This window comes from Urocitellus parryii, chromosome 8, assembly GCF_045843805.1.
Source record: "Urocitellus parryii isolate mUroPar1 chromosome 8, mUroPar1.hap1, whole genome shotgun sequence".
In the NCBI taxonomy this organism is placed as follows: Eukaryota; Metazoa; Chordata; class Mammalia; order Rodentia; family Sciuridae; genus Urocitellus; species Urocitellus parryii.
In genome coordinates, this window is record NC_135538.1 from 115,931,264 (window position 1) to 115,943,617 (window position 12,354).

Below are 12,354 nucleotides of genomic sequence, written 5' to 3' on the forward strand. Positions count from 1 at the left end.
GACTGTCTCAGAATTAAAAATAAATGAAAGGGGGGCTGGAGATGTGGCTCAGCGGTAGCGCGCTCGCCTGGCATGCGTGCGGCCCGGGTTCGATCCTCAGCACCACATACCAACAAGCATGTTGTGTCCGCCGAGAACTAAAAAATAAATATTAAAAATTCTCTCTCTCTCTCTCTCTCTCTCTCTCTCTTAAATAAATAAATAAATGAATGAATGAATGAATGAATGAATGAAAGGGGCTGAGGATGTGGCTCATAATAGAGCACCCTTGGGCTTAATCTGTAGTATAGCCCAAAGGTGGGAGGAAGCTGCTGAGGTTTGGGAAAGCACTTCCTCCATTTGATCAAATAATGATGAATAGATTATATTATTTTCACTGTTAGCTTTTAAATACAGATCCCTTCTCTGGATTATGGGGTTTTAACATAAAGATTGAAATTTAATTGCTTTCATATGATTTCAGATAAACAAGACCATACCAGCAGACTAACTGGACCAAACTTATACATACCCTAAATCAAATCTTATCCCCAAATGCCTGAGCCAAATATCTGTCAGCTGTGACCCTGACACCTATCCTGACCTGCATGCAGGAATCATGTGAGAGATAAAAATAACCCACTCTCAGGTTGCACATGGCAGCTTTTGAAAAAGAACAGGAGATAAAAGTTGGACTCAGGGTCCAGAATCATGAAAAAGTAAAATGATTCAAGTGAGCCCTGTCTAGGAGGACCCTGCACACAAGGGGGCTTGCTCCTGATGAGCGCCATGGCTACACTGACTCCCCCATGCTGGAAGGGGCCCCAGAGGTTCAGGCATGCTAGATACGTGCCCTTCCTCTGAACCACACTCCTACTCTGAAACCTTCTTTCATACACACACACACATACACTACAAATTTTATTTCTGGATGGACACAATGCCTTTATTTTATTTGTTCATTTCCATATGATGCTGGGGATCGAACCCAGTGCCTCTCACATGCTAGGCTAGCGCTCTATCACTGAGCCACAACCCAGACCTGTCCTTTAGGAAACTGCCAAATCCCCCAATATGAAAACCGGTAAATGTAGGAATATTTCTCTGCTTTTAATTGTAAACTGAGTGGTAGGATCACTTTAAATAGATTTCTGCCAAGTAAATCCCTTAAGTATGAGTCTAAAAGTCTGAAAGACGAAAGGACAAAGAAAACTGTCATAAGGAAGGCTGGGAGCGTAGCCTCGTGGTAGAGCACTTGCCTGGCATGTGCGAGGCCCTGGGTTCAATTCAGAGCACCACCCTATAAAAAACCTATTATTAGTTTCTACAAGTTGAAAGTGTAAACAAATGCCTCTGAAATTTTCATATACATATGGCAACATTATTTGATTTACAGTAGATTCTACAAAAATATACTTATTTCATACTTTTGAAAGGTGCTTTTATATTTCACCCAAATGCTTCTGTCACAATGAATCATTGGTGTTGAATGCATAAATTACTATTAAAAGTTTTGAATATATTGAGTTGTCATAATAATAACTTGTACCCTTAACATTTGGATGTTGTTTCCTTTTCTAAATTTTTTACTTCTTCATGAAAAAAAAAAATTAGGTGGGCAGCAGCTGCTACAGCGAACATGTTCCACTTTCTTTTTTTTTTTTTTTTTTTTTTTTAAGAGAGAGTGAGAGAGGAGAGAGTGAGAGAGGAGAGAGAGAGAGAATTTTTAATATTTATTTTTTAGTTCTCGGCGGACACAACATCTTTGTTGGTATGTGGTGCTGAGGATCGAACCCGGGCCGCACGCATGCCAGGCAAGCGCGCTACCGCTGAGCCACATCTCCAGCCCACATGTTCCACTTTCCAGAAGGGAGAGGGGAAGGTGGCCTCTATAAACCCCTCTTTCCTCACCCCACCCTATCCCCCGCCCGCCCGCCCGCCCGCCCCTGCTGTGGCAGCAGCTCTCTGCCCAGGCCCTGGACACCTGGGGCCCAAGCACAGGTGGCTTGAATCTAGAGGTGATGAGAAGGGCTTTCTAGTCCAGTGCCTGCCAGCTGTGCCGCCTCTTTCAGGCAGCGTCACTGACTAATTCCTGAGGTAAAGCTAGTTTTATCGGGCTTTGAAGAGCAATTATTTCTAAAAATGTAAGACAAGCAATAAAAGTAAAAGAAAGGTAGACGTTTTTATTCAGGTAGATTAAAACCCACCAGGGTGCATGGATATAAGGAACAGATATAAAATAGTGAGAAAGCAGGCATGTTGGCAAGAGAGGAACAAAATTCCTTAACAGATAATTAGCAGAAATTAATGTCAAAATGTAAGTCATCCAGTTTAGGCCTTTCAATCCATTTTTATTGTTGTGTTATTAAATATCTCTTAAGAATTTTAGAGTATTTAAAATTTTGTTCATTCTGTACAAACTTATTGAGTATTGTGTTTAGAAGGTATTTTTGTGCCAGGCACAGTGGTCCACAGTTGTAATCCCAGCAGCTCAGGAGGCTGAGGCAGGAGGCTCACAAGATCAAGACCAGCCTTAGCAACTTAGCGAGACACCAAGCAACTTAGTGAAACCCTGTCTCCAAAAGGACTGGGATGTGAGACTCGGTAATGAAGCGCCCCTGGGTTCACTCTTCGGTACCGCCCCCCCAAAAAAGAAAAAGTATTTTTGTCTTAATTTTTAATTTATTACCCAAAAAAAAGTGGCAGTAGAAATGGAAAACAAGTTATAGCATTACCCAGGTGCTTCCAGAGGCTCTTTGCCTTTACCTCTCATCCCTTCTGCTCCCAGAAAATAGAGATAAATATAAAAGCTAAAAAGACATTGCCAGGGCTGGGGATACGGCTCAAGTAGTAGCGCACTGGCCTAGCATGCGTGAGGCACTGGGTTCGATCCTCAGCACCACCTAAAAATGAAATAAAGATATTGCGTCCACCTAAAGCTAAAAAATAAATATTAAAAAAAAAGACATTGCCGGGCTGGGGATGTGGCTCAAGCGGTAGCGCGCTCACCTGGCATGCGTGCGACCCGGGTTCGATCCTCAGCACCACATACCAACAAAGATGTTGTGTCCGCCGAGAACTAAAAAATAAATATTAAAAATTCTCTCTCTCTCTCTCTCTCTCTCCTCTCTCACTCTCTCTTAAAAAAAAAAAAAAAAAAAAAAAAAAAGACATTGCCAAAAAGACTAAATAGTCTTATCCAAAAGGAAGGTGAACACTTATGAATCACAAACAGAATTTCAGAACAGCGAAGAAAAGACAAAGCCTGTCTGGCCTTGGGTGGCTCGTGGTTGAACCCGTGGAGTGAGCGGAGTCCAAGTGCCCCTCCTGAAATGGGATGTGGGATGAAAGGACACCAGGAGCTGAGACGTTCAGAAAGACCTGAGCCTAGGCAGAGAGAGAACACAGGTGCCCTGCCCAGCAAAGGACAGAGCCATGCCTGACTCTGACCCGTGACTCTCCCTGCAGTGCCCCATATCACCTAGATGACTGTGCCATGAGCTGGCCTGGAGAGTGTGGGGAAAGCAGCCTCAGCTAGTGCAGGAGGAATTAATCAGAGATGAAGGATTTTGTAGCATGGAACTTAAATTTATATTCAAGACATTCAACGAGTAAATGAAGGAATAACTTATGTTTTAAAAGAATAAACACTTACCTAGCACAGGGGCACACTCCTGCAATCACAGCAACTCAGAGCCTGAGGCAGGAGGATCACAAGTTCAAGGCCAGCCTCAGTAACTTTGTGACAGCTTATCTAGGTAAAATAAAAAGTGCTGGGCTGGGGTTGTGACTCAGTGGCAGAGCACTTGCTTAGCACACGTGGGCACTGGGTTTGATCCTCAGCACCACAGAAAAATAGAATAAAGGTATTGAATTCATCTACAACTAAAAAAATATTTTTAAATAAAATTAAAAGTACTAAGGATGTAGCTCAGTGGTAGAGTGCCTCTGGGCTCAATCCCCAGTACTTCAAAATATAAACACTGGCCTAGGATGCTCTAGTTTCAATTTCCTAGCACCTCAAGAGAGAGAGTATGTGTGTTTCATGGAAACAAAAGTATACATGATGGAAATAGGTTGGAATGCATACACTTGAACAGAAAATTAGTGAATTGGAATAGACTGAAAAATTCATCTGTTCTGGGGACATATTTTTTATCTATTGCAAAAACACTCATGAAAAATTCACCTGTCGCCAGGCACAGCGGTACACACCTGTAATCCCGGCTGAGGCTGAGGCAGGAGGATTGCAAGTTCAATGCCTGCCTCAGCAACTTAATGAGATCCTGTTTCAGAATAAAAAATAAAAAGGACTTCGGTTCTTTTTTTTTTTTTTAAATATTTTTAGCTGTAGATGGACATGATACCTTTATTTTACTTTTCTGTGGTGCTGAAGGTTGAACCCAGTGTTTCACACATGATAGGCGAGTGCTCTACCACTGAGCCACAACCCCAGCACAGGACTGGGTTCTAATTCAGTGGTAAATTGTCCTGAACTAGGTTCAGTCCCCATTACCACAAAAAAAAAAAAAAAAAAAAAAATTCCACATGCAGTGCATCAGAAAGAAGCAAATCTAGCCTAGTGTTACTTGGGAGGTAGGATCACAAGTTCAAGACCAGCCTCAGCAACTTGGCTAGACCCTATATTAAAGTGAAGTTAAAAGGCATAGGGATGATGGCCTGGGGCTGCGTCTGGGGCTCAGCGGTAGAGTGCTCGCCTAGCACATGTGAGACACTGGGTTTGATCTTCAGCACCACATAAGAATAAATACAAAGGTATTTTAAAAAATCATAAATTTTAAAAGAAGGCATGGGGATGAGGGAGAGAGAGTGAGCGAGGAAGAAAGACATAAATCTAAAATTTGAAAGGGCTGGTGGAAGATGGAAATTATATTTTAGGAAGGTATAATCTCTGAGGTTGGCCCTCTTCCTGTCACTCTTGGTCACATCACTCAGTACATGTCTGGCCCAATACCCTGCACTAGGATTACCATGTTTATATGTTTGTTGGCTTGGGCTTTGCAGAGGTCCTGGGGGGTCCTGCATTATCTTCTGGTATATTGTATATAGAGAGTCACAAACCAGCCAACTGAGGGTCTTGCTCTCGAGGGTCCTGCCCGAACTGTTCTCTGCGCACCTCTGGCACGACACTGCTCTGGCTTAGCTCAGGCATTCAGTGTATGTGTGTTACATAAAGAATAAGTAGCGAATACCTCACTGTATTTTTATATAGTTTCATTGACTTGATTAATCGTCTTACTTGTTTGGCCAGCATTTAGTGGGGAGAGAGACCAGGAGAGATGAGAGGAACAGGAACTCCTCCTCTCCAGAATGTACCCTGCTGTGACCAGTCTAGATGTAACATGTAGGAAACCTTGGTGTAGCCTACTCAGCCCTGGAGTCTCTGCCAGCGTGTCCTTTTGGTTTTTATTAGACTGCTCAAAAAGACTCAGCAAGACCAGCAACGTAAAAATGTCTGTGTTAATTTTTCTTTTTCCTTTTTCAGGCCGGAGTAAAAGGGACATTGGGAAGATTAGTTGGAATTTTTGAGGTAAGTCTCTTGACCTCTTTGGTACAAATGGGTATATTAATAACCACATATTCCTAATCTGGGAAAGAGCTCTGCTTTCCTGAATTGTCAAACAAAGCACAATAGAGAATAGCATTCTTTCTTTCTTTTTTGATATGGGGATTGAACTCAAGGGCATTCAACCACTGAGCCACATCCCCAGCCCTATTTTGTATTTTATTTAGAGACAGGTCTCACTGAGTTGCTTAGCACCTTGCTTTTGCTGAGGCTGGCTTTGAACTTGCGATTATCCTGTCTCAGTCTCCTGAGCCGCTGGGATTACAAGTGTGTGCCACAGCACCAGGCACCATTCTTTCTTTTTAAATCCTTTAATGTCCAAAAAGCTAAAATAATTTTAGGCATTATTTATCCCATATCTACTTTTTTTCCTCTTCTCCTAAGGTGTGAGGGAGGGGAGATAAGTGTAGAGAAAACAAGAGAAATAGGAGTTAGGTGTCTGTAGTATAGGAGGAAAATTGGCTATGGTAGTGAAAGAAGGTGAAGGACCTGAGAAGTCCTGGGAATAGAGAGGAGCAGAGTTCGTAGGAAAAGGGGAGGCCTGCCATACTCAGCCAGTCCGATGGGGCCACCAAAGCTGAGACCTCTGTGGCATTCCTGCCATCCATAGTCTCTTTTCTGGCGTTGTATTTAGTTACATTTACATGGTTTTTGTTTGTTTGTGTGGGGGGTTTTTTGTACTGGGTATTGAACCTGGGGCACTTAACCACTGAGCCACATCCCCAGCCCTCTTCCTTTTTTATTTTGAGGGTCTTGCTAAATTGCTGAGGCAGGCCTCAGACTTGCTCAGCATCCCGAGTAGCTGGGATTACAGGAGTGTACCACACCTGGCTCATGGTCCTTTTTCTCGAGAGGTCTCAACATTCCTTTGAGTTGCAGTTAAGGGAACAGAGGGAAAAGTGAGTGTAAAGTCTTAACTTTCATAGCCCAAAATTCAGGTGTAACCTGTTTTAAATAGGCCATGATTGTAGGATGGGAAAAAGTGAAAGGAATCTTTATGTCTAAATTCTCTGGACGTGTGCATAAGAGTGTGTTTCTGCGATCTCGATCTCCAAGGAAAAACTCTCCCTCTACCCTTCTCTTTTGTCTGTCAGAACCAGGAGAGGAAGCACAGGACGTATGTCTATGTGCTGGTTGTCACAGAAGTGCTGGAAGACTGGGAAGACTCAGTTAACATTGGTAAGTCCGTCACCTGACTGCCTTGGAAGAGCTCCCCATAACTGACACTTGCCCTTAGGGCATTACTCAGAACCAAAAGAGCCTGTTGAAGAAAAGAAATGGTAGAAGGGTGATTTTTTTTTCTTTTTCTTTTCTTTTTTTTTTTTAATAAGACACAGTCTTGCTAAGTTGCTGAGAATCTTCACAGAATTGCTGAAGCTTACCTTGACTTGAGATGCTCTGGCCTCAGCCTCTCTATTTGCTGGGATTACAGGTGTGCGCCACCATGCCTGGCATAAAAGAGTGTGTTTAATAAAATAAGCACATATATTTTGAACCTGAGAAAGTTATTATTTTGCATTGTCTAAAAGCAAGCTGAAAAAAAAAAAAAAAACAGAATTTTAAAATAAAATTAAAATGTGCTAAAATCGGGCTGGGGATGTGGCTCAAGCGGTAGCGCGCTCGCCTGGCATGCATGCAGCCCGGGTTCGATCCTCAGCACCACATACCAACAAAGATGTTGTGTCCGCCGAGAACTAAAAAAAATAAATAAATAAATATTAAAAATTCTCTCTCTCTCTCTCTCTCTCTCTCTCTCTCTCTCTCTCTCTCCTCACTCTCTCTTTAAAAAAAAAAAAAATGTGCTAAAATCAGGTATAGGGTCAACAAGTAGAAACATGGCCCATACATATTAGAGGTATTTCTTAAATCAAATTGTGTCCTCCCCAAAAGGGTTATGCATCTGTATCTCCTGAGCACATACTGACTGAGGCCTGCTGCTGGCCATGGGGACGAGAGGTGAGAGCAGGACCTTCTTGTTTCTCATGGTGCTCACTTGTGCTGAGGATACAGTTCCGTGGTAGAGTGATTACATAGCAAGCTCAAGGCCTGGGTTGGATTCCCAGTGTTGAGGGGAAAAAAGTTTGTATTGTTGGAAAAGACTGTTGGGTGGTGTACAACTGTCCCCAAAGAGTCACTCCATAGATCCAGAGTAGTGAGGACAGTGTTTAGCTTTATTCATACTACCCAGCTTCCTTGTAGGGAGCCATTGTCTTTGATTTGCACCCAGCTATTTTATTACTTTTATTTATAAGAGAAAAACAATAAAAGATTTTAAAACATCAATTTGAAAAAAAGAGCTAGGCACAGTGGCATATACCTATAACCCCAGCTACTTGGGAGACTGAGATATCATTTTAAAAATATGACATTTAATGGCTGCATGACATCACATTTAACTAATTCCCTATTATTGACCATCAACAGTCTGTAATTTAGTTATCGTAAATAATGCTATGATTAGAAAAAGGTCTTTAGAGCTGGGAGTGGTGGCGCACGCCTGTGATCCCAGTGGCCCAGGAGGCTGAGGATGTGGCTCAGTGGTTAAGTGCCCCTGGGTTCAATCCCCAGTAGCAAGAAAATAAATAAAAAGGAAAAAGAGCGGCTCAAGCGGTAGCGCACTCACCTGGCATGCGTGCGGCCCGGGTTCAATCCTCAGCACCACATACCAACAAAGATGTTGTGTCCGCCGAAAACTAAAACATAAATAAATGTTAAAAAAAAAAAAAAGGAAAAAGATCTTTAGCCTTGTTTTTTCTGTTTTAAAACTTCCAGGGAAAGACCTGTAGCCTAAGGACTACCTCAGTAAAGCATTCACACTTTGAAGGGTTCCTGGTGTATATTGAAACTGCTCTCCAGAAAGGCTATTCCAACCCTCAGTGTCACTCATAGGGGTCGGTCGAAGTGTCTGTCTCAGCACACACTGCTGCCTGTTCTTCATCTTTGTCAGTTACTTAGGTGAAGACCTGCATCTCACTTCAGATTTTCAGCCTCCTATTTTAATGTGGCTGTAGTTAGTGTGTGTGTGTGTGTGTGTGTGTGCGCGCGCGCGCCCTGCTCTGCTCTTCACCAACACTATTCCATAACCACCTTCCTGTGGTCTGCTGCTAGGATTCACAGCCAGGGGAACACCTGTGTAACATTCCATCAGATAAATGCACCTTCATTTGTCTGCATTGAGATGTACATTTAAGACACAGTCTTTCTCTAGTAATATGAGGAAGATCATCCAAAGGAAAGAGTACAAACTTATTCCTCACATTTTAGACCAGCCCTCACATTAGGACCAGTTCTCATAAGTGGGTGTAAAAGGCTTTTTTGGACATTAATAGAGCAAGAGCACCTTAAAAATTAGTATCACAAGTGTGCAACTCCTGCCTGACAGAGTGCTGAGAATGGGGCCGCAGCGCGTTCTCTGTCTCCTCCTCAGGCCCCAGCAGTCCACACTGAACCTTTTGACATGAGTTTATTGCACTGTTAAGAGATACAAAGCCATTAAGAACTGAAGGGCTACAGACCGCCCATGAGGGGGCATGGGGACAAGGCATGTCGACAGTAGGGGGAAGGATTTGGGCAGGTGAATTTTATCCATCTGCCAGTTTATAGCAGAAATTAATATTACACTTTTCCAGAATATGCTTTCCGTTAGAGGTAAAAGATTCAAGCATTAACCACCTCAGTTGATAGTTTAAAAGTCATACACAGAATAGTGATCTTGCCTAGTATGTATGAGGCCCTGGGCTCAGTCCCCAGCACCACAAAAGAAAAAAATTTAAGAAAGACTGTGAAGACAATAATGCTTGTGTTGAGTTCTGCTGTTTGTCGTTTTGTTTTTAGTGCTATGGATTGGACCCAGAGCCTCACACCCTCCAGGCAGGTGCTCTGCCACAGAGCTACATCCAGACCCCTTCCCTTTTTTTGAAACAGTCTCACCAAATTGCTCAGGCTGCTCTCAAACTTGAAGTCCCCCTCAGCCTCCCAACCTCAGCCCCCCGAAGCAGCTGGGATTAGAGGCATGTTCCACCATGCCTGGCTTCTTTTATATTTTCCATTAGGTAGATATACCACTTAACTTTTTGATTAAATAACTGATTATAGGCCAGCAGTCCTAGTATTCTGCCGGCTGATACTCATGTTAGTTTTTCAAAAGGTGGAAATACTACTAGACCTTTCACCCAAGCCAGGGGGAGTCCCAGGGCCTAGAGAAGCACACTGGAGGTCATGTGGCATGGTCACTCTTAGTCTCATGTTTAATTATGCACCTGTTTTCTGCAGTAAGCATTTGTATACTATTTGGAGCATATAAAGTATGCTTCCTTTTCTTTTGTAAGAAAAGAAAATAAGGGCTGGGCACGGCGGTGCATGCCTGTAATCCCAGCAACTCGGGAGGCTGAGGCAGGAGGATCGCAAGTTCAAAGCCAGCCTCAGCAATTTAGCAAGGCACTTAGCAACTCAGCAAGACCCTGTCTCTAAATAAAATACAAAAAAGGGCTGAGGATGTGGCTCAGTGGTTAAGCGCCCCTGGGTCCAATCCCGGTACAAAAAAGAAAAGGGGGAAAATTTATAAAATACACATTTCAAAAGTGTTGAGAAGCATTGCTTTAATGTTTTCTTCTACATTTTCTCAGAAATTCTAGGTTCATAAGCCTCCTGGTTGCTTCCCTCTTGTACTTATTTCTCTCCACAGGAAGGAAGAGGGAATGGTTTAAAATAGAAGAAGCCATAAAAGTGCTGCAGTATCACAAACCCGTGCAGGCGTCGTACTTTGAGACGTTGAGGCAAGGCTACTCCACCAACAACGGCACCCCGGTCGTGGCCACCACGTACTCGGTTTCTGCTCAGAGCTCCATGTCAGGCATCAGATGACTGAAGACTTCCTGTAAGAGATGGAAAGTGGAAACTAGACTGAATCGCAGACCTCCCCCTCCCCCGGCTCTTCTCACCTCTCCTCACAGGCCTCCTCTTTCAATGTGGCATGATGGGCAGCAGAGCAGGGGTGCTGGTGACGTTGCTGTTTGGTGTTAAGTGATGGGGCTTTTCCTTCTTTTTATTGAGGGGGTGGGGGCTGGGTGTGTGATCGTAAGTACCTTTGTGCATGACCTGTCCCTCCCCTCCACACCCGGCACCCTCTGAAGGGGGGGCAAAGAGCTTTCTCCACTTGGGGTTCTGAAGTGTTCCTGTCTCATCCCAGCCCTGGCCAGACATTTTCTTTGATTTTTAATTTTTTTATTAAAATATACCAATGTGAGATGAAACTTTTCAAGAATTTGTCCTATAATGTGCTGTTCAGTGCAGTAGGTTGGTCACTTTCACTGCAGGCTGCATTTATCTACACATTATATACTGGACATATAATATGTAAATAAGTGACTTTTAGAAAGAATTTAACCATTGAATTTTTCAAGGTTTTGGGGTTTTGATTTAGGGATGTTTCTGGTGTGGAGACCCTCATAGTTTAATTGACATTTTATTTTTGATGCTAGGGGCTAGGTATATTTCCCTGCCCTCTCTCCATTGCCCAGTTGGAACTGTCATTCCCTAGGTGCAGGAGAAATTCGGCCACCTTCATAGTGCTCCCAGGACTCACGGTCTTCTCTTCAAGCTGTGTCTCCATGCTAAGGAAGAAACCTTTTTTTTAATTACCAATCCAGGAGCAAATGGCCTCAGCCTAGACCCAGAGAAACAATGGTAGCAATTGCATTCTGGCCTACATGTCCAAGTAGGTTTTGAACTGGATTCTTGGGATTATGATCTTGAAAACTGGAGCATCAAGCCCTGCTTCTGCCCTGCCAGCTAGGGATCTTTCCGCGGTGCTACGTCCTGCCCACAACAGCCTCTCTTCTCACCGTGTGCGCCTCACACCGCGCGGAATGGGCATCATCCTGGGCTCTTGGAGCAGCCACAACTGAACTTTGCAAGTGCGGCCCTGCTCAGTCCTGTCTCCATGCATGGTAACCTTGTTGAGGTCCTGAAAGGTACCCAGAGGAAAGTATGTGTACTTGTCCTGTGATGTGGTGGAGCCTCTGGCTACAGCAGGAGCATCCTGCTCCCTGCCAGGATGTGAAAGGTCCATCTGCTGCAAGAGCAGCCCTAGGCCATGCGTCAGCCCCAGCCTGTGATGCGTTGGCTTGCTGCGGGTGGTCTTGGTGTGTGGATACAGGTTCTTGCTGGCTTCCTTTGCCAGTTGTATTGTTTTGTTGGGAAGTGAGAAGGATCTTGAGAATCAGGGATGGGAGTGGGGTGGGGTGGGATTGGTCCCTGGCTTAGGACAGGAGATGGTAGCCAACATGTGAAATTAAAATTGTAGATCTGTTTATTTAAAAATTCTAATAAGTCATCAAACTCCTTAAAGCTTTTGCTCTTCCCTGCCACTCAAAGAAATGTGTCCCTCTGGTAGGCCTGTGTCATTTAGCCTTCAGCATTTCTGTGGACATTAGTTTTGCATTCTCTTTCCCGGGCTTGACCCACAGAGACAGAAAGTTGTGCTGGCAGTTTTCCTGGGGTGCCATCTTACCTCTGGGGATAGAATTGTATGCCAGACAGGGTCCCAGTGGACAGACACAGCACCTTGAAATTTAAGTCCAAAAGCCCACTTGCTGTTCACAAGTCCTGCCCAAAAGCAAACACTGATTCTTATTGCCTGACTTAGAGCATTCTAAAGTTCTGTCCAAATAAGTAAAAGAGGAAGATAAAATAGATTTAACTAAGCACTAAGTAGAATCAAAAAGACACATTCTTGCAGAAAAATTCTACCTTTTTGATACAGATTGAAAGTGCTTTATAGAAAAATA

At 43.5% G+C, this 12,354-nt stretch overlaps 1 protein-coding gene across 1 annotated transcript in view; it reads left to right on the forward strand.

The window, feature by feature from the left end:
- Nudt3 (nudix hydrolase 3) overlaps window positions 1–12,354 on the forward strand; it is a 103,095-nt gene extending 90,741 nt beyond the window's left edge. The window contains exons 3-5 of the mRNA XM_026383398.2: window positions 5,486–5,530; window positions 6,661–6,745; window positions 10,251–12,354. Coding sequence (XP_026239183.1) covers window positions 5,486–5,530; window positions 6,661–6,745; window positions 10,251–10,429 — 309 coding nt within the window. The 3' untranslated portion in view covers window positions 10,430–12,354. The remainder of the gene's footprint in view (window positions 1–5,485; window positions 5,531–6,660; window positions 6,746–10,250) is intronic.